Source organism: Ovis canadensis, chromosome 6, assembly GCF_042477335.2.
Source record: "Ovis canadensis isolate MfBH-ARS-UI-01 breed Bighorn chromosome 6, ARS-UI_OviCan_v2, whole genome shotgun sequence".
NCBI lineage: Eukaryota > Metazoa > Chordata > Mammalia > Artiodactyla > Bovidae > Ovis > Ovis canadensis.
The window spans coordinates 88,262,676-88,285,359 of record NC_091250.1 but is presented as its reverse complement, the minus strand read 5'-3'; the positions used below and the strand labels follow the sequence as shown (position 1 = coordinate 88,285,359).

The 22,684-nt window shown below is 39.2% G+C and overlaps 2 protein-coding genes across 17 annotated transcripts in view; one reads left to right on the top strand and one right to left on the bottom strand.

The window, feature by feature from the left end:
• Window positions 1-522: 522 nt before the first annotated feature.
• The window catches only part of PAICS (phosphoribosylaminoimidazole carboxylase and phosphoribosylaminoimidazolesuccinocarboxamide synthase), a 64,767-nt gene continuing 42,605 nt past the window's right edge, over window positions 523-22,684 (bottom strand). For 11 of the 15 annotated variants that reach the window (XM_069594166.1, XM_069594168.1, XM_069594164.1 and 8 more), the window contains 10 exons: window positions 22,516-22,652; window positions 17,921-17,987; window positions 13,204-13,401; window positions 7,903-8,081; window positions 6,604-6,783; window positions 6,392-6,505; window positions 4,904-4,987; window positions 3,863-4,043; window positions 2,256-2,414; window positions 523-848 (listed from right to left, as the gene is read on the bottom strand). In XM_069594166.1, coding sequence (XP_069450267.1) covers window positions 682-848; window positions 2,256-2,414; window positions 3,863-4,043; window positions 4,904-4,987; window positions 6,392-6,505; window positions 6,604-6,783; window positions 7,903-8,081; window positions 13,204-13,401; window positions 17,921-17,987; window positions 22,516-22,652 — 1,466 coding nt within the window. In that variant the 3' untranslated portion in view covers window positions 523-681. Of the gene's footprint in view, window positions 849-2,255; window positions 2,415-3,862; window positions 4,044-4,903; window positions 4,988-6,391; window positions 6,506-6,603; window positions 6,784-7,902; window positions 8,082-13,203; window positions 13,402-17,920; window positions 17,988-18,143; window positions 19,032-22,515; window positions 22,653-22,684 lie in introns of those variants that run through there. The other 4 variants (XM_069594174.1, XM_069594173.1, XM_069594172.1 and 1 more) reach the window with 4 other exon arrangements.
• Window positions 17,734-22,684, top strand: part of PPAT (phosphoribosyl pyrophosphate amidotransferase) — a 40,963-nt gene continuing 36,012 nt past the window's right edge. The window contains exon 1 of one of the 2 annotated variants that reach the window (XM_069594178.1): window positions 17,734-18,938. In XM_069594178.1, coding sequence (XP_069450279.1) covers window positions 18,811-18,938 — 128 coding nt within the window. In that variant the 5' untranslated portion in view covers window positions 17,734-18,810. The remainder of the gene's footprint in view (window positions 18,939-22,684) is intronic. The other variant, XM_069594179.1, reaches the window with a different exon arrangement.

The following is a 22,684-nucleotide window of genomic DNA, read 5'->3' as shown; positions in this document are numbered from 1 at the left end:
AACTAAGATTTACTAAATCTTTCATTTGCAATGGCAAAGGTAACTACTTTTTTTCCCATTGGAAACTGCCTTAACACTTAACAGAGAAGTTCTCTATATGGCGTACTCAGTGCCCCTTCATCTTGTCTTTCCTAGCCCTAGCAACAATCTTGGCTTTTGTCAAAAAAAAAGGCAATATCAAACCCAAACTTCATCTCTAGCTATAGCTAAATACATCATTTTCTGACATAGTGACTGCAAATAAAAAACCATGCCCTTAGAATTTTGTTAAGATCAGACTGTGAAAAAGGCCTATATTGTGCTTAACCACCCTAAGATACAACCATTTTACATTTCTAAAACTGATGGGCTGAGATGTAGAAAGTCAAGTAATAACTAGAGAACTCTGTAATAGGACATTATTAGCATTTAATAAATATAATTAATTATACTGTCTACCTAATAATGACCATATGTGGGTAAGAGATTAATTTTGAATGTAATTTCACTAATTATAAAGAGACATTAATAAATATGTACACATTTTACTACTCCATGAATGGAGAAAAGCATTTATTCACTTACAAATTTTATTTTTCTCTCAATGATTTAAAATCTTTTCATCTTGATTTGGGGGGGGGGGGGGCAGCTAAACTAGAAAATTATAGTTTTCCTCCTAAAAAAATGCAGTGATATTCTTTCTTATAAATTGGCCTCTCTGATTTTCTTGTCAGCCTGCTTCAAGGAAATCCATGTATTTAATACACTTGCTCGCAGTCGGGCCCAGATCAAATGGTTATTTAATCCAAATATCTGAGCAGCAAACTGAGCTGATCCTTCTGGAGAAAGGATGGTCGAACAGCCAAGACCTATTGGTTCAGAAAAGATGGAAAATTGAGCTGTAAATTAATAAAATGAAAATACCACCTAGCAAACTATTCTATACTCTCAGAAGCCCTACCAGCCACAGACAATAAAGCTACTATATTATCCTTTTCTAAAGTAGGATCTGTGGATGGAGTTTCCATCTTTACTATCTGGAGTGATAAATAATATTCATCAGCTAGGAACAGGTATGTTATATACAACTATCACTCTTCTCACTGAATCTACTTGCAAAGAAATTTACCTTTTGTAAAGTTCTTTTTATATATACTATCCCTTTAACTCCCTGGTAAAAGGCCAACAGAAACAATAAAATAAGGCGTGAGGTTAATTGGGTAGAATCATCTGTTCTTAGACAAACTCGAGGTTTGTTGTTTTGGTAATTTTCTAGCTATTCCTTTTGTCTTTGCACTTGAATCATTCTAACAGTTTTAAGAAGTGATAAAAGTCAAATCCGCACAATAATTTTAAGAAATACTAGGTTATACACTCAATACTAATTTAATAGATCTATAAGACAGTAGAGTAAGTAACTTCTTAGGGGGCCACACATTGCTCAGGCAGAGTTTCGGTTTTTTCAGCTAAAGCCATGGTGGCCCCCCGCCTTTTTTTTTTGAGTATAGTTGCTTTGCAATGTACTGTAAGTCTCTGCTGTACAGCAGAGTGAATCAGTCATACATACACATGTATCTCCTTTTTAGATTTCCCTCCCATTTAGGTCACCGCAGATCACTGAGTAGAGTTTCTTGTGCTATATAGTAGGTTCTCATTAGTTATCTATTTTATACATAGTACTGTATATATGTCAAGCTTAACCTCCCAACTCATCCCATACCCTCCTTCTCTCCTTGGTAACCAAGCAAGTTCTTTAGGCAGAGTTTCTTGAGGTGGAACTATTATGTCATTAGAGTCAAGGACTAGACAGGTTATAGATCCAAAAGCTCCAGTTTCCCTAGATACTCTTGGAATTCATCAGGCTCTTTGATTCTCATGATCTCCAATAAGAATCAAGTATAAATCACAAGGATATTTAATTTGTATTAATAACTCAATTTATATAGATCCACTATTTACTACATAACTAATATCAGCCAAATTAGGAAAAGTCAGTCCCTATGGGAACATGTCAGAGGACAGTTATGAATGTGATATCATGGTTATGATTTTAAAATTAGTCTTTATCACTTAGAAAATAAGTATTTAAGTATAAAATGCCATCATGTCTCAGATATGCTTTACATCATGCAGCAGGAGAGGGCTACAGATGCAACAAGATGTGAATTTCTGAAGCTGGTTGACGGGTATGTAAAATTTCATTATGTTATTCTCTCTACCATTGTGCATATTTGAAGCTTGTGAATAAAAGTTTTTAGAAGATTCAGTTATCTTACCACTGGGTAATCGAAGAGAAGACCACACATCCTGAGCTCCCCAGTCTGGAGTGAGAGGAGGACAGCTGATAACTGGATATGCAGTGTTACCAGACAACACCGGCCCTAAACCATTGCTTCTGCCTGCCACTGCCACAAATACAGTAGGAATGCCATCCCCTAGGTAAATGACAAATTATAATTACACTAAGCACTCAAAACAGATTTCAAGGTAATTTTTAAAAAAGGGGTCCCTGTATAGTAACTCCCTGAGTTCCTTTAATAGTAGTCTCTAGATAAAACACTATATTAAGTTACTATTATTAAATATACTCAAAATACAAGGTTCATCCTGCCACTTACTGGATGTCAAGTAATGAAGTAGCAAGAATAGTTTTGACCATCTTTGAGATCTGTAGCATTAAGGAGGTGTTAACACACGGGTATGGACTTCCCTGGTGGCTCAGACAGTAAAGCGTCTGTCTACAATGCAGGAGACCTGGGTTTGATCCCTGGGTCAGGAAGATCCCCTGGAGAAGGAAATGGCAATCCACTTCAGTACTATTGCCTGGAAAATCCCATGGACAGAGGAGCCTGGTAGGCTACAGTCCATGGGGTCGCAAACAGTCAGACATGACTGAGCGACTTCACTTTCACTCTATGAGAGTGGGAATGTTCAAAGGCCCCTTCTACTATTGCTGCTTTGGCTCACTGAAACAAAGAATGACACCACCTGAACCAGCATCTATCTTGCTGTCCTTCAACCAGCAGGGTATGGGAGACGCACAGTTAATAGAGACTAGAGGTTGAGTGACACTTCTTGAGGAATTAAATTCAATAATAGAGTACCCAAATATTTAACACTCTTCAATAAATTTTTTTATCACATCTCATAAACATCTTATTCTTTCATAAACTCATAAGTTATTTCTGTTTCCTACAGCAGTCTACTTGGAATCCAAAATGTTATGTTTGCATTTTTCTGGAGACAAGAAATCTGGTTTTTATTAGCTTATCGTAGGGGTCTGACCTCCACCCACCACCCCTCAAAAAAAGTCTTAAAAATTCAATAACTATACTCTTATACCAACTACCTTTAGAAGGAATATACAACCAATATTTTCTCCAGTTGAGAATCATTCCAGTCTATAGGGCTCCTTATTTTAGATGCTATCCCATCAAGACATTCTTTTATATACTATATTCTGAAATTGTTCCTTCATTTCATGTCTGACTGTCTCCCAGGAAAGGCCAACCATTAGAGATACCTGAGAGGACCTGCGGCTTCAACCTCGCCCTTTCTTCTGTAATTGGGGTCTATTTTCTGTTACAGGGTACTAGAAATAGCGCTTGAGGGGATTAGGTAAGGACTAATTCTAGTCTTCATTTTCCTCCCATGCTTGCATTTTCAATTTTTTCTCCCTGATCCATTCTTTTATAAACTCCTGCCTTCTCCATTATAAGCTCCTAGAGCACCTTAAAAATTCTGGAGGCAAACATCATCAAAGTTTAAAATTTTTTCCCTTGGAAATGTGGAAAATTATTTTTCAGCATTATTAGTCTAAACATAAAATTTTGGGGCAGAATCAGGAGGACTTCCTGAAATGCACTATTTATTCAACATTTACCTTCATACTCAGCTTTAATCCTCAGAGTTTCATCTGGTCCTTTATGGGCAGAGGTGACCCTAAGTTCACATGGAATGCCAAAAGTTCCACAAGCCTTCTTAATTTTTTCACAGTGACTAAGATCAGAGGTTGAGCCCATCAATACTATAACCCTGCACTGACTTTCTGGTTTCAGAAGCAACTGGAAAAGAAAAATATGAATATGCAAAAGAAGGCAAAGATAAAAATGGATAAATATGGGAATGAGTGCTATAAGAACAGTTTACAGTAAAATTACAACTTGACACAGTATTTCCTTAAGAAACCGAATTTAAGACAAGCAGAACAAAATGATAGAGGATTTATTTTTCAAAATAACCTCTCTATATAAAAGAAAGCGGCCTTCCTAATTAAGACCTAATGAGTAAGATTTTTAATCAGATAAATTATGTTTACTATTATAATAAAAAACAATTAATATTCAGGAAGCTGTAAAATAGTTCATCGAAGAGTTTTAGTACATTCTGTTTAACACGTTTTAAGACATAATCAGCCAAGACAGAAGTCATGTTATAAATCTTTGTTTAAGTTAGTTGTATGGAATTCAAAATGCACGTTCCCATGGAAATGATGTTCTAAAAAGTAGTTATTATCCTTGGATAACCATAAACCCCATTCATTTTCCATGGAATTATAGCAACAATAAAAACATAAACTTTATAAAGTGACATTTTAATGTCACATGGAGTTCCAATTCTATACTCTTGCTAGGGACTCCGAGTAGCAACAGAAAGGCGAGTAGGAAATGTAAGGTTCCCCTGCAGGGGGCAAGGAGGAAAGGATTCCAGGTTTCCCAGTCGTATTTGGGAGAAGCAGATTGGCCAGTTTCACTGCAGGGGGTTCCAGTGTCCCAGTGAGGATAGTTCAGCTGGGACATTTTTTTTAAGTGCTCCTTTTGTTCTCCTTTTGGAAAAAAAGAAAAGCACTGCACCCTCTCATTTTTGTTTCTTTCTGAAGCACAATTTTCTTGGAGAAAAATACAGAAGACAATGAAAGGCTTACCTCTATTCTTTCTGCAACCCACTCAAAATTTTTCTTTACCATCTGTAGCCCTTCAGGAGTTACTTCCTTGAGATCACGATATGACTAGAAAATAAGAAAACTTAGAACATAAATACCAGACATGCATGAGACCCAACCCCAAACACCCAGCAACTACATCCGGCAAACAGGGTTGATTTGAGCCACCATTATAGAGACTCATGACCTCACACCCAATTCCCACACCCAAGTCAGTTCAGAGAGTCAGAGTTTGACTGAAAAGGAGATTGGGTAAAGTATTCTACTAGTAATATTCTTCCTATCTGAAATGACTTAGTTTCTGAGTTTAGGGTATAGATTATGAAGTTTGCATAGCAAAAGATATATCTGAAAAATATATCTGAACCTACAAACTAATTTCTTGAATTAGACTACAGAAAGTTCAGATAGTGATGAATTCTTGCAGTTTCATTCAAAGATAACTGCTTCCTACACAAGCAATTAAAATTAGCTGCCCTGATAATTCTTACATATTAAGTATACAGAAGATCTTGCCCTAATTTTTTTTTTTTAATAGAAAAGAACAGAATTGGAGTTTGGTAAGATCTCTAAGACCTGGGATAGAGTTCCACATCTGCCACTTGCTCGTTTTTAAAACCTTTTATTTGCCTTTTTTGGGGGGTGGGGGGAGGCAGCAATTATTCAGTGCAACCTCCTCTTCTGGTTTAGGAACAATCTGTTCTTTTTCAGGAAGGATCATCTCAGTGTGGCAGGGAGAGCTCATGTATGGGATGATCTGACTGCTGTGCTCACTTGGATGTGCTCAATGACCAGAGAATCCACACCTAAGCTCTTAAGTTCAGCATTACCCTCTGCATTTTGGAGCATGTGCAGTAAAAATTCAGCACTCTTTCTGGGCCACTGACCCTGCGTCCAGCCCCACTGTTTGGCCTCGGCAGACCTACCAACTCCACCACTGTAATGATGGATGACACAGATAGCTTCCATAAAGGGACATCTTTCAGACTGATGGCTTTTCAAATATGCATACCCTGGGCATTTTCATGAGTGTTCTTAACATGAAGATTTGAACCCCTTGATTTGCATAATTTTGTAGAGTTCTCTGGCTCAAGTAAATAGCAAACCATTTTTAGAGGTCACCTCAGGTCAGGCCATTTATCAGAAAAGCCTTGTCACTTACTCTTGTTAATTGTGAAGATATCTATCATCTTAGAGCCTTAGTTTTCAATTAATCAAAAAAGGATAATATTTGCTCTGAGATAATAAATGAGAAATCTGCTTCATAAATGTAAAGTATTATTCCTATCCTTTTCTCCAGGATATATGAAACATGGAAGATATTTATCTTTAAAAATAAATAGCAATCAACAACTAGGGCTCATGTTGTCAGAAACAATAACTGCCCTTCCTTTTCCTCGCATCTTCCCTTTCTCTTCTATCCCAGCCTGATCTTGCAAAGGATTAAAGAAAGCCTGAAGTATTACCTACCTGTTTGTCTTTTTGCTGGCTTCGATCTCCTGATGGCCAGAGTCTCCAGGAATCATTATCAATAACATCAGCAAGAACGATTTCTCTGGTGGTTACATCAACACCAAATTCAATCTAGAAACAGCAATTCAACAAAGAGTTTTTCAAAACTATACTACTAAAGACATTTCTCAGTTATAATCTTTACTTTCAAATCTCCATTTTATTTGTACCTTCATATCAACTAGTGTACAGTTCTGGGGCAACCAGGATTTCTCCAGTATTTCAAAAATAGCCTGTGTAGCATGACGCATGATATCCACTTCAGTTTGTCCTATAACAAGTCCAGCAAAGCAAAAATTTGCAGCAATTAGCTGTTCCTCAGACCACTGGGGATCATTATTGGCATCATCCTGAGAAAAAAGTATAGGAGTACAAGAAACTTAAATATAAATATAAAATATTTGAAATTTTCAGATAAACTGAGCATGATGAATTCCTCAGAAACATTCATTTTCGCTAAAGATTTAATTTTGTTTAAAATACCCTTTAATTCACAACAATCATTTTAAAGTTTTCTATTTTCAATAGCTACTTTAAAATTCAGTATTTTGGAATAACTTATTCTAAGTCATAAAGTAATTTTAAAGAATTTGTTTTCTCTATATAAATAAATAGAAGTTTATGATTTTTATTTTTTCTTAATCAGTCAAGAGAGATGGTAAGAAGACCAAAACACATCCTACTAGAACAAAATCCTTCCAGAATGCAACTTTCATAATCCCTTGACTTTACTTTTGGTAAGAATTTATACAAGACTGTAAGTCTTCAAGAATGTTACTCGATAATTCAAGAGACTTCATACAATATAGAGAGATTGGTAAAAAAATAAAATACTTTCATTTTATTCTAAGTAGTGTCCCAACTGTACATGAAGTTTTTCTTTTATGGATTCTTGATTTGTATAATTATAATCATAAGACAAATGCTTTAAACTGTGCAGTTCACTGATGCACAATGACACTGCTTCTGAAATAGAAGAAATATTCTTAAAAGCATGAAAAGAGATGAAAAGAGAAAAGCAGTTTCAGTAAAGAAAACCAATACAAATTCATAACTGTTGACTCACACAACATCTTTTGTTGTATGATTCTGCTTATAAGACACATTAACAACAATATTCTGTATTAGACTATAAAAAGTCCCTCATATTAGTCTTCAACAGTAGATTTTAAAATTTACTGAATTGTTCCTTTTCTCTTCTTCCTAACTGCTAATTTCAATTTGTTCTTTTTATTCGTTGTCTTGTTCCAATGTAAGATAAACAGATTTCCAAAGACATTTTCTCCTAAATTTTTGAATTATCATTACTAACTGAAGTGCACATTCTCCACAAATATTTCTGGAATGATAATTTTAGTATCAAAAACTTAAATAGAAAAAAACAAAGCTTAAATAGTATTTAAATCTTTTGACTCTGTGATAAACTTGTTGCTCAGTTACAGTAAGACAGGGAGGTATAAAATAATTACCTTAAAAAACATCTCCACTTTAGGTGGGTAGAACTTATATCCTTCCTTAACACCAGGATTTCTTTTGAGAAAAGAACCAGTTGCTATTCTTCTACAAACCCATTCAATTGGAATCATTTCACACTTAGGTGCAATGAAAGCTGTCTCCCCACATTTTCTGGTGAAAGCAGTTTTGATACCTACATATTGATGACAAAAAGAAAAAAAAAAGCATTAAATTATATTTAAAAAGTTAGATCTGAGGCATAATAAAACTCTACCCTTTATAAAAAAGAAAAAAAAAACTGTGTAGGGAGGTTCAAGAGAGAGGGGATATACCAATAACAATGGCTGAGTTATGTTGATATATGGCAGAAACCAATGCAATATTGTAAAGCAATTATCCTCCAATTAAAAAAAAGAAACCCTGCATAGCCAAATGCATTACCCTTAAATGGCACTATCAAAAATAAATATAATTTTTTAAAAACAGGCAGAAGTAGGAAAACAATTTTAATATGGCTTTCTACTGACTATCAAAATATTTAGGAATATTTCATGTTGCAAGGCAAATTATATACTGATTCTAAAAATCTAAGTTCCAGTGTCTCTTCATTCATTCTTTCAAAAAATATTTAGTGTCTTCTCTACCACTGTGCACCTAAATGCACAAGGCATGTAAATACCTAAATGGCACTGAATTATCTCTAAATCAGATCTGGTGGCAGGACTGTCACATTCATTGGCCCAGTATTATATGGGCCTTGTAAAATACTAATTTATCACAATCAGATACAGCCCTAAATTTTGGACAGCATTTTTCTCTTAATATTTAAAGCAAATAATCCTTGAAAAAGGCATTCAACAGATACCAGCAGGAACACAGTGACCAATCTGGCTAAGAGCAAAGAAAATATTTGTCCTTCCTCTCCTCTCTCTTTCTCAAACTGTTACTGGGAAACTAAGATAAACAGCTGCCTTGTGATGTTTGGGACTGGGGCTACTTTATGTGGTGGCCTTGGAAAATAACTTCTCTAATAACAGTTACAATATATCATAAGCTGTATGTTGTAGCAATTCCACATATACACAAAAGGACTGAAAGCAGGGATTCAAGCAGGTATCTGAACACCACTGTTCACTATGTTCAGGATGTTTTGGGTATAAACAGTAACCAGAAGGGAGGAAAGGACCAGAGTGTCCAACAAGAGATAAGTGGAGTGGACAGACGAAACGTAGCTTACACACAATGAATTACTACTACTCAGTTACAAAAAGGAGGACTTTCTGATACATGCTACAACTTGGATGATTCATGGAAACATTATGCTAAGTTAAGTAAAGGTCAAAACTATAATTCTACTTAGAGGAGATACCTAAAGTAGGCAAATTCATAGAGACAGCAAGTAGGACAGAGGTTACCTGGGGAGATTATTGTTTAATGGATCAGAGTTTCAGTCTGGAATGACGAAAAAGTTCTGGAAATTGATAGTGGCAATGGGTTGCACAATACTGTCAACATACTTAAACATCAGTGAATTGTACACTTAAAAACAGTTAACATGGTAAATTTTATGTGTGTATATTTTACCACAGTTTGCACGACCTACCTTAGGTCAGGCACTATAAATTCGGTTTCTTTTTGCTTAATCCTCATAATACCTGATAAGGTGTGATGATCTTCCCAAGAAATAGGTAACACTGAGACACAGTAGTTATGTAGGCTCTCTGTAGGCTGCTTTATGCTATACTCTCCTAGAGGTGTTATTATATCATCACACTAATGTGAATTAAAATATCTCCGGGAAACCTGCATGGGTTTAACATAATTATGCTCATCTTTAGGCTATAATATTAGTACCTCCAATCCCAATTTAAACCTCTAATAAGATCAAATTGTTATCATCAAAGGATTGAAGATCTTTGATCTTACATATGTATGTTGAGTATCCACAGGTGAAGGGAACCTACATTTATGGAAACCCTGCATCATGCTAAGTGTTTTTTACATGTTATCTCATTTAACCATACATAAAATTTTTGAACTAGCTGCTATCATTCACATTTTACAGTGAAAGAAGTAGAGGCTCACAGAAATAATTTAATAGCGAGGTCATGCTGCTAGTAAGTAATGGAGCCTGGACCTAAATGCACTGTGCAGTTCTTAAACCTGTATGGTTTTCTTTGTATTCCCTCTGGGTTTGACCAGGAAGATTCAATTAAAATAGGGAAAAGTATAAACTGTTGTATACTATGTAGACAGGAACTCTGGGAAAGAATGTTAAAAGTGTATGTAAAATACTTCAGCCACTTTAACCTTTAACAAGTGATTGGGCTCATGGGCAGTCAGGAATTTAAACCAATCCTTGACTTGAGGTGGTAACTACATAACTAGGTCTAAGAGCTCTTTTTACCCAGTAGTCATATTTACTCATTGTCTATCAAGCTTTACAGACTAGTATCCAAATCTATTGCTTAAATATAAACAATAGTTATCGTTACGCAGAGCAAAGTCCTCCCCTGTATCTAAGGGAATCAAAACTACACAGAATCAACTAATGGTAGTCATACAAAAAATACCTGCTTCTAACAAAAAGGGATTCAGTTTGGATGGTATAATGATTGCTTCTAACACATACACAAAAGAACTTCCCCCATTAGTCTCAGTTGTTTACAAAATTCAAAACTCCTATCAAGACTACTAAGAAAATGTAAACGTCACTTCACATTATGAATTACAACATCCAAGTACGACAGCTAATCAGCCCAGCTAATCCTGGCACCATCTCTGTATTAAGGTTCCAAGCTCCCCAATTGTGTTTTCATCTCACAGAAAACAACTGTGAGACTATTAGTCATATCATTACTATCACATCTAAATGTAACCACAGTGGGTTTCTGTGCAAGAAGGAACTGAAACATAAAAGGTTAAATTTTGATTTTAAAGTACAGAAGCTAAATCTAGGAACTTCAACATTCCTATATAAGTGTTATTTCACTACATAGCATGTACAGTGTTATTTCCTATATCTATACCTATTATTTGTGTTATCTTTTACAGTTTGCTCATGAGTGACAAAGAGAAAAGTAGAATCCTGATGTACTGATTCTCATTTTGGTGCTTTTCTCATTCAAGTATCCAGAAATACCTTAATTTGGAACATATCCACGGTTATAAAGAAAGCAGTTTTAAACAGACCACTGATGGTCAACTAGACATAGCATTTAACTATTAGCAAGTAAAAATGGCATAAATAAGGCTTAAAAGAACTCTTAATCTGTACCCTAAAACCAATAATCTATTATGAGTTTTAAAAACTTTTAGATCTGCCTTAATTTCACAGTATATAAAACCTGGAAAGCACCTTTCCACACTTTCTGTGAACCAAGTAACTTGTAGGTATGTTCCGTGTGCTAGTAGATAATTGCTGGAGTGCTTCATTTGTGTGACCAACTTTCCCAGCTGGATGCAGGCCTTTCAGACTCTAACTGCATCACCTTAATCCACCCTCCTGAAGCCCCAGCAAGCACACTGAATGGTGTCGTATTAAATAAGCAAATGAAAGAACTCGGGCCTGTACATATCTTCTACTGCTTTAATCCCATAGCTACATACTACTGTGGGGACACAGAAGCTAGTTATATTGTTAACAACTTATAGCGTTAAGCAACTATAAAAAATTGTGAGGTTAAAAAAAGATCAAAGGATCACTTATCTGTACTGCAAGAGGAACCTAACACTAGTCTGATGCTCTCTCTCGAAATCTACTCAATTACTGGAAAACCACCACTCAAGGAAACCTTGAAGTAAAAATCGTGGGTTACATTATTTAAGAACTGAAGGAAGTGCTTTAAAATTATGTAATATTTTTACCTTCAATGTATAGAGCGATTTATGATATGGATGATAATTTAGGTTGGCAATTAAACATATTTTTTTGTCACAGTAATTAAAAATGGGGAAATGGGGTACTTTGGAAAAGGCAAAAGTACTCAAGAACCTATTCCATGCTGATGGAAAGTATTTAACTTGTTTCTTTCACTCCAATTGCCCTCCACAGAATGTTTTGTTCTGGATTTCATCTTTCGAATAGATTTCACTATTGGAAACAGTCTTTACTCAGTTTTAGAGTAGGAGGTAACCCTGGAGATCTTGATCTAGTCCAAATCCCTCACGTGGGGAATGGCAGGATGAGAAGGTGTGGTTGTAGTCTTCAATTACTTTTCAGGGCTTTCAAGTGGAAGAGGTGAGGTGAAGGTGAAGTCGCTCAGTCGTGTCCGACTCTTTGCGACCCCATAGACTGTAACCTACTAGACTTCTCCGTCCGTGGGATTCTCCAGGCAAGAATACTGGAGTGGACTGCCATTTCCTTCTCCAGGGGATCTTCCCGACCCAGGGATCAAACCCAGGTCTCCCGCATTGGAGGCATATGCTTTAACCTCTGAGCCACCAGGGAAGCCCCTTCAAGTGGAAGAGGGATTTGAAATTCTGTATTATCTCCAAGGGGCAGAGCAAATTTATGCACACAGAATTTTAGTGATTAAATTCACCAATCAGAGCTGCCAAACACCACAATATGCTTCTTTCACAGGTTAAGTTTCTTAAGTTCCTTCATAGGTAAGCCTTTCCTAAGACGTCCTAGGAGAGGAAAGCTGCAGAGAAGACATACATTCCAGACAAAAACTGTAGCAAACTGTTCAAATTCCTCTCAACTAAATGATACTACTTAGTAATTCCAAACCAAGCAAAGTGTTACAGTGGTATTTAAATTTCTGGTTTAATTTAAATAAGTGTAGCACGTGAGGCATCCCCAAACACATTGTTAATCCAAATAACCTCCTTAAAGAGATCGGAGTGGTGTGTGTGAGAGGTGAGTCACTTGCTGCTCCTGCTGCTGCTAAGTCGCTTCAGTCGTGTCCGACTCTGTGCGACCCCAGACATGGTAGCCCACCAGGCTCCCCCGTCCCTGGGATTCTCCAGGCAAGAATGCTGGAGTGGGTTGCCATTTCCTTCTCCAATGCATGAAAGTTTAAAGTGAAAAGGAAGTCACTCTCAGTCGTGTCCGACTCCTAGAGACCCCATGGACTGCAGCCTACCAGGCTCCTCCGTCCATGGGATTTTCCAGGCAAGAGTATTGGAGTGGGGTGCCATTGCCTTCTCCGGTGAGTCACTTACCCGCTTCCTAAAACAACCGGAAAAAAAAAATCTACTGGTAATCAACATCTTATTAGCCCAAATAATGTTATTTCCCAATAAATAGGACCAGTAAGTATATGTGAGAGAGACCACAAAGAGGGAGGCTACTGGGAAGAGCCACTCACCTGCTTCCTGTAACAACTGAAAAATACAGCTGGTAATTTTATTTGAGATTGCAGCTTTTCCTTCAAGGTGATTCTTTCTGGCTGCGTTTCCTGCTGTAATCTGGTCCTTGGACTGCAGGAGGACTCTTCCTGGACTATCCAACAATTCATAGACTTCTTTTGTTTTACCCTCATAGAGTTTCTTACCAATCTTCAGTACTGTGGAAATAAAATGGAAACATCAGATTTCAGGAAATGTCGTGTAAAAGATAATCGAGAAGATTAAATTATCTAGAATGATGAATCAGTATGCATACAGAGCAATCCAATAATTTTAATAAAAAATTAACTCATCTGCATAGATCCTTATACCCTACAAAGTATTTTCAATGCACCATCACACTTCATCCACACAATTTTGTCAAGAATTACAATTATGCAAATTATCATACAGATTAGGAAACTAAGTACCAAAAATGTAGATGCCACATAGTTAAGAAATGGCAGAGCCAGAAAAAACCTTAAGTCTTCTGATATCTAATGGTATGTTGTGGTCTTTCTACTGTCAATTTGTCTCTCACAGTAGAACTGAAGTAGAATTAGTTAAGATACATTAAAATTAATGTGACAACACTAGTAATTTCATATATATACTCATAATACAATTAACTAAAATAGCTTGCAGGAGGAAAAATGCTGTATTTTTCCCGACTTCTGTTTTCCATGGCAAGCAAAATGGGCAAGTCCAGCCAGATGGTCTTCTTGATTTCAAGTCAATGTGCGAGAGGATCGACCTCCATCCATTGCAGTCAACCGACCTGGAAGCACTTCTATTTTTCTAATCCTGCTTCCCTGCTTCCCTACCCCCACCCTTGAACTCCTCTCCTCACTAACAGTTATAGAAAACTGTGAGAAGTAAGGACAAGAGCATCCAACTGATGCAGGTCATTAGACGTTGGTCATTAGAAAGAATGATTTTGATGAAGATCAGGGATAATGGAAGTTTAAGGACTTAAAATTTCCAAGAGGAGAAATCACCACCCCTCATTCTTCCAAAACATTGACTCATTCTCAGCATCTGCAATTTTTCAGTGTCCATGTGCCAGGTACCAAGGATGTACCAGTAAACCACGTTCCTGTTCTCAAGAGGCCAGAGTCTGAGAGAAGCTGAAATTAACCATCATAATAAGTATAATATGAGAAATACATAGACTACGGGATCACAGGTTCACAGCAGGACCACTTAACCTAACCTCTGTCATCTAGAACAAAGTGAGGGTTAGGCTGAGATCTGAGGAACGGTCAAGGGGTAGGGAGTGGCAGTGAATGAAGACCAGGGGGTGAGAGTGCATAGCAGAACTTCAGCAAGTTTGCAATAATGCGTGTGTGTACACTCCTGCCAGGCAGAGAAAGGGCTGGGGGCAGCAGCTGAGAAGTCGAAAGGAAAGGCAGAAGATAAACCTGAAGAAGGGGCAGAGGTCACATCAACAGGGAGTGAAGATAACCATTAAATCAAACAGTTACAGCTCAGTTCAATGGCTGCATCTGCAGGGTACATAATTCAGAGGATGAATCCCCATCCTCTTATTGTGATGTCTTGATTCGCTGACAAGGTTTAAAAGGTCCTTCCAAGATGTAGCACTAGCTTAGTGCTCCAAATTCAGATTTCTTTATTCCCTTCCTAGAACCCTAACTGCATTCAATATGCCAGCAAATTTGGAAAACTCAGCAATGGCCACAGGACTGGAAAAGGTCAGTTTTCATTCCAATCCCAAAGAAAGGCAATGCCAAAGAATGCTCAAGTTACCACACGATTACTCATCTCACGTGCTAGTAAAGTAACGCTCAAAATTCTCCAACCCAGGCTTCAACAGTACATGAACTATGAAAATTCCAGATGTTCAAGGTGGATTTAGAAAGGGCTGAGGAACCAGAGATCAAAACTGCACACATCCTTTGGATCACTGAAAAAGAGAGTTCCAGAAAAACATCAATTCTGCTTTATTGACTATGCCAAAGCCTTTGACTGTGTGGATCACAATCAACTATGGAAAATTCTGAAAGAGATGGGAATACCAGACCACCTGACCTGCCTCTTGAGAAACCTATATGCAGGTCAGGAAGCAACAGTTAGAACTGGACATGGAACAACAGACTGGTTCCAAATCAAGAAAGGAGTATGTCAAGGCTGTATATTGTCACACTGCTTATTTAACTTATATGCAGAGTACATCATAAGAAACACTGGGATGGATGAAGCACAAGCTAAAATCAAGACTGTCAGGAGAAATATCAATAACCTCATATATGCAGATGACACCAACCTTATGGCAGAAAGTGAAGAGGAACTAAAGAGCCTCTTGATGAAAGTGAAAGAGGAGAGTGAAAAGTTGGCTTAAAACTCAACATTCAAAAAACGAAGATCATGGCATCTGGTCGCATCACTTCATGGGAAATAGACGGGGAAACAGTGGGAACAGTGTCAGACTTTATTTTTCTGGGCTCCAAAATCACTGCAGATGGTGACTGCAGCCTTGAAATTAAAAGACACTTGCTCCCTGGAAGAAAAGTTATGACCAACCTAGAGAGCATATTAAAAAACAGAGATGTTACTTTGCCAACAAAGGTCAGTCTAGTCAAAGCTGTGGTTTTTTTCCAGTGGTCATGTATGGATGTGAGAGTTGGACTATAAAGAAAGCTGAGCACGGAAGAATCGATGCTTTTGAACTGTGGTGTTGGAGTAGACTCTTGAGAGTCCTTTGGACTGCAAGGAGATCCAATCAGTCCATCCTAAGGGAAATCAGTCCTGAATATTCATTGGAAAGACTGATGCTGAAACTTCAATACTTTGGCCATCTGATGCGAAGAGTTGACTCATTGGAAAAGACCCTGATGCTGGGAAAGATGAAGGCGAGAAGAGAAGGGGACGACAGAAGATGAGATGGCTGGATGGCATCACCGACTCAATGGACATGAGTTTGAGTAAACTCCAGGCATTGGAGATGGACGGGGAGGCCTGGCATGCTGCAGTCCATGGGGTTGCAAAGAATTGGACACTACTGAGTGACTGAACTGAACTGAGAACCCTAACTTCCTGTAATCTCTAAATCCTCCTCTCAGGCTTCTGACATGCTCTTCCAAAGGCCCCAAACACTGTTTCCTGCCCTTCCATTCCACTACTCATCCTTCAGGTCTCACAAGCCATCCTGGTTGAGTTTAGACCTTATCCTAAGAACAACCATAAAGCTTAACCACAGCAGTAAAATGGCAGATGTCTGTTACAAAGACCATTTAATGGCTGCTATGTGGAGAATGAGATGAATCAGGGGTGGGTGGAAGAAAACTACCGAATGACAGGCCAGTTAGGATGCTGCAGCAGCAAGCCAGGTGACAAATAACCTGGGCTAAAGAAAAAAGAAGTGGGATCACACTCAAGCTATTTAAAAGGTAAAAGTTTTAATAACATTTGATTCAATATGGGAAATATGGAAAGTTAAGGATGGTGCCTAGGTTAGAAGTCTGTACCCAATGCTATTCCCTCTCAATTTAGTTGAATCGGCATTTATTTATTTATGGCCATACCACTGTGGCTTGTGGAATCTTAGTTTGCCAAACTGCCACCTGCAATGGAAGCATGGAGTTCTAACCACTGAGCAATCAGGGAATCCCCTGAATCATTATTTATTACCTAATTGCTTTTCTATTCATTAATAGAAATAACATCATAGAAGACAATTGCTACCAGTGCCAAAATGCTTGCTATAAATTCATAGATGAATTCAGAAGAGGCTGATGAGGACTGAGAATAATTCATGGAATTGAAATTTAAGAGTACTGAAAACTACAGAACTTATGCCAAGAGATAAGATGGTGCACCATCTAGGATGGTGCTGTCCAATAAAGGACAGTCACTAGCCACAGGTGCCTGTGAAACATCTGAAATGTGGCTACTCCATATTGAGATGATGTAAGTGTAAAATACACAGTGGATTTCAATATTTTTTTTAAAACTCACAAAAATCACAATTTTTATATTGATTATGCGTTGAAATGGTACTACTTTGGATGTAGTTTATCAGTAAAAATAGCACAAACTATCTTTCCTGAGGATCCTCATTACGCATGAACAATACGATTATAAATATGTAACATGATAAATGCAAAGTGAAGCAGGAAACTTTTTTTGCCTGGTTTTGAAGAGTCGGACACGACTGTGCGGCTTCACTTTCACTTCGCTTTGAAACTGTCATTGGCATAAAATGGCTAAAAACAAAGTCTCGACAGGAAATAGAAAATTTTTCAGAAGGTTCAGTTATTAACTTTCTGAAACAGGTTATTATTAACCTAAAGGGAAAAGCAAGACTTTGGTTTCGGGAATCAACATTAGATGTTCCTGCGTTTGTTTTGCAATACCTATTGATTGCAAACGTAATTTGCAGGTATCTCTCCAGCTTCTGGCCATCTCTCGTTCCAATGACCCTTTGCCCCTTTTCCTCATTCCATGAGAAGTTCTGGATGTTACAAAAAGTTCGGAGGCCCCGGAGCGCTTTGTTTCCAACGCACTGCTCTGCAGCGTCAGGACCACGTGCCCGCGCAGTGGCCTAGAGAAGCGGGTGCAGGGAGACTGGGCACAGTCCGGGGAAGGATGCCGTGGGGAGCCAGGGAGAGCGCACAGGCCAGCGTGAGAGAGGCGGGAAGACCGTGGAGTCCCAACTCCTGCGGACGCCAATTAACTCACCTTCGACTGCCGCCATTGTCCGGAGTGGTCTGGGGGTTTCGGCCGCGTTGGGAAGAGACGCAGGACTCTGGAAAAAGAAGAGAGATCAGACAGGCTCACGGGGCGCGGGAGCGAGGCACCGCCCACAGACACGCCCCTGGCAGGGCCGCGTGACCCATAGCGCCCCCTCCGGGTCTCTTCGAACATCGCTGCGGCCACGGAACTTCGGGGGTCCCTAACCTACCCAGAGAAATTTGGACCCCGGAGCAAGGCTTCCCGCCGCGCAGGCGCAACGACGCGGGCCCCCGCCCCGCCCCGCGCGGGCGCAGTTCCTGGAAAGAAGAAAAATGGCGCGCACTGGCGGCCCTTCCCCACTTTACTGCCGCTTGCTGACCGGGCCCCCTCCTCGCGAGAGAGAGCAGCTCAGAAGTTGGAGCATACCAAGTAGTGACGGTTCAGAGGAAAGCATATGAGGAGGGACATACAAAGTATATATCTTCTGGGAGAGAAATGACATTAACCCCGTTAGTTCCATTACCTCCGTCTTGGGTGCTAGAAAATAACGGAGAGTTGCACTTGCGGAAAAATTACCCTCCCTCAGGGCTCAGGGGGAGGGCTAGCTCAACCCCCACAGGGCCGGTGACTCCTCCCCTCAACCGCGGGGCCTCGCCCTCCGTCCTCGCTCATTGGCGGGCCCGGAGGGGCGGGGCAGAGTGGCGGGGGCGGGGGGCGACACATCCCTCTCACTTAGGGGAAAGCACGCGCCGCCGCAGTAGCGAGGGTCGAGCTGCTGCGAAGGAAGCTGCTGTCTCCGGCCGGAGCTTCGGAGGCTTGCAGGCCGAGCAGTCTACTGGTTGGTGCTTAGACCCCTGCCGCGGCGGCGGGTCCCACCACGTGCTTTCGGCGGCGACATGGAGCTGGAGGAGTTAGGGATCCGAGAGGAATGTGGCGTGTTCGGGTGCATCGCCTCAGGAGAGTGGCCCACGCAGCTAGACGTGCCACATGTGATCACTCTGGGACTCGTGGGGCTGCAGCACCGGTGAGCGACTGGGTGAGGGGTGGGGATGGCGGCTCGTGTTCTCCATCTGCCGGATCCGCTTCTCGCGGCGGGAGTTGGAGATCTCGCGGGCGCCTGAGAACCAGGGGCCGGACCTCTCTCTTACCTGGACTGGTACCTTCCTGTGGCATCCACCAGATTGCCAAGGCGTGCGCCTGGGCTCTCTTGTCTCCCTGGACTTCAGCCTGTCCCTCGCCACCCTTAACGGTCTTTAGGGGCTTTCCGCGCTCGCGGAATAGTGCACCCTTCCTGGATCTGACCAGATTGTAAGGCTCCAGTGGGCAGGACTAGCCCAGTCGGGGTTTTTCCTTGTTTGCTTGCGCGTTTTGATCTCCCAGAGCCTGAAGCTGTTCTTATGATAGAACTGTGTGGGGTGTTTGCTAGTCCTGGACCTACAATACACTTTGAGGTTTCGCGGGGAGCTTGCAACCACCACAAGCTTTTGTTTGCAAGAGCAGAGCTATTGGGCAGATGGTGTATTTGAACGAAGTCATAGCTATGGGAACGCAAGGATTCAAACCCGGGGAAGCTGAATGTTCAAAAGAAACTACCGGTTCTAGATCCGGTATTCTGGATAGATAATTCCAACAGATAATTAATCACGGAGGAATAGTGAATGTGCAAAAAATTCTTCGGTAAACATTTTAGATAATGAATGAAAAGATTAGTAGTAAGGAAATGCCAAAACAATTCCCTTCTTTAAAAGAGGGAGAGAACCTGTATGACAAGATACACACTGACTTTGAAAAACTGATAGATCCTTTGAGTTAAAAAATAACTTTGCTTCTGTGATCTTTCCATTTCCTACTAACTGAACTAAGTTTTAATATAAACAGTTTTCTTAAGGGTAAGAAATATAAACCTAAGTCTGACATCACTGAAAGTATTACAGTTTCTATAAGAGGATACCTCAGCAACAACTTCTACAACAGTTAAGGAACTTGGTGATAAGCACTTATCAGCAATATGGGAGAAATATGTATAAATGCATTCCAAATGATTAGCTTTCCCTCCACCAAACTTAAAGTAGAAGTAGGCTTTTTGCTTTTTTCAGGATCCAGAATAGTTGGGTTTGAGTTTCACATCTTGTATATTCCTTGTTTATTAAAAGCTGAGAGTAATTTAGAATTCTAGGATGAATCAAAAAGAATATTTTTAATTTGAATTAATTTTGGATAATTGTGGGTTGACCATAATAGAAATCTTATTTTAAAATACATTTATGTTATTTAAGGATTATATATATATAATCCAAGGAAAAACTAAAAGCTATTCATATGGTACTCTATAACACCATGAGTTTATAACATTCTTCAGCGAAGTTATTTTGGATATCTTGTCATGGGAAGAGGTGTACAAACACAAGGGGTCTTTAGAGTTGCCTGGTGGTCTGTGAGGAAGATATGAAACTGACCTTGAGTTTTTTTTTTAACTATTTACTTTTTTAGTTAACTCAGAAAGTTCATCCCCAAGATCTCCTATTTAAATGTGTGTATAAAGAAAAGGAGGGTAATTTTTTTATGAATAACTTTATTCCTAATTACATGCACTTTTCTACAGTTGCTTTTAATTGAAAGAATTAATGAAATTAGATAATATTGATACAAGCTAAGGGCAGTAATGATGTGGAGATCATTTGGCCACCTGATGTGGAGAGCTGACTCATTTGAAAAGACCCTGATGCTGGGAAAAGATTGAGGGCAGGAGAAGGGGACGACGGAGGATGAGATGGTTGGATGGCATCACCGACACAATGGACATGGGTTTGGGTGGACTCCGGGAGTGGTGATGGACAGGGCGGCCTGGCCTGCTGCGGTTCATGGGGTCACAGAGTTGGACACAACTGAGCGACTGAACTGAACTGAACTGAAGGGCAATAAAAATGTGATTACTACATGATGATAGAGAAAACTAAATGGATTCTATCAGGCTGCTTATTTGACAGAGCAAGTATTTGCTAAACTGTGGTGGTGAAGATTGACCTTGTGATACTTTCAGTAATAGTGGCAAAAAACTCAATAGCTTCTGGAGAAGAAAGGTATTAGTGGAAAACCATTTAAATTTGCCTTGTGTAGGCATAGGATCCGGAAAAGGCAATGGCACCCCACTCTAGTACTCTGGCCTGGAAAATCCCATGGATGGAGGAACTTGGTAGGCTGCAGTCCATGGGGTCACTAAGAGTCAGACACGACTGAGCGACTTCGCTTTCACTTTTCACTTTCATGCATGGAGAAGGAAATGGCAACCCACTCCAGTGTTCTTGCCTGGAGAATCCCAGGGACGGGGGAGCCTTGTGGGCTGCCGTCTCTGGGGTCGCACAGAGTCGGACACGACTGAAGTTACTTAGCAGCAGCAGCAGCAGGCATAGAATCATTAAGATTCTTTGAGAGCGCTGGTTCTTGCCCATAATCCTATCCAATTCACAATTTTAAATTAGCAAAAGTCCTCACACATTAGGGGAACTGATTCTAAGAATATGAAACTTCTTTATGTCTAGAAGATGAAATCTGCTGCTGTAGGGATGAAAGATTAAGAAAGAATGTTTTTAATAGAATGGATAACAACAACATTGTCCTCCTGTATAGCACAGGACACTATGTTACATATCTTGTGATACCATAATGGAAAAGAATATGAAAAAGAATGTTTGTTATAAATATAGCTGAATCACTTTGCTATACAGCAGAAATTAACATTGTAAGTCAACTGTACTTCAATAAAATAAATTTTCAAAAAATGTTTTCATTCGACAGTAAATCAAGGAATGTCAAAATTTGAAGCCTAGATGGGTTGTTATAATTTAGTATAGAATTAGTTATATACAGTGTACATTGGCAGGTGGTGGTCTATTGCAGAAGGCTCTAGAAACTGAAATGTCTATCACTTTTGCATGGTTTTTGGTTCTCTCTTAGGCATAGATATTTAGTGTCAGGGATGACAGAACCCCTGAATGTTGTGGTGTTATGTATTTTATATATAAAAACAAATGGAATATCAATTACCAGATAGTCATGCACTGGATGCTTAATCCAGATGGGTTCATCCAGAAGTCCTTTTTTAGTAGTTTGGCTATTTGCAGATTTATACCATAGCTCTGCTTTCTGTCAGGGGGAATTTTCAGTGTTAAGCTAATTGGTTGTCCTCTTCAGCTATAAAGCTGTGTGTGCTTGTTCATGCCAGATAAATATAATCAAGTACTTTTTCGGGCCTGAAAACATCAATGAGTTCTGAGGTTTGCAGAGTTGGGACAAACCATACACCCCATTGTAGATCAGAGATCTTTATCTTTATCTTTAAAGATCTCTCACAGTTAATCTTTATCTTTAAAGATCTCTCACAGTTAATGGAGACTAGAATGACATGGACATATTTGAAGATTCCATAAAAGGAATTACTAAAATTTCAGACATTTACCACATGAATCAGCTAGTTAGCTTTTCCTTAGTTAGTTAGGGGATGAAAATGCCCTTCAAGTGAATTATCATTTTCCTGTGTTAGGAACTGAACCCTATAACTGGTAAACATTTTCATACCTTTTCTAAAAATTTATGACATTTACCTGATGAAGTTGGGTCACGTAGGGAGTCTCCTGACTGCAAAAATATTCTGAAGAATCTTTTGGCTCTGTTGTTCTTTGAGGAAACTGATTTGCAGCCGTCTCAGAAGCAGTTTTCTTAAGAGATACAGATGCTGGTTCTGTAAAAAGTATATAATGTATCACTAGAAAG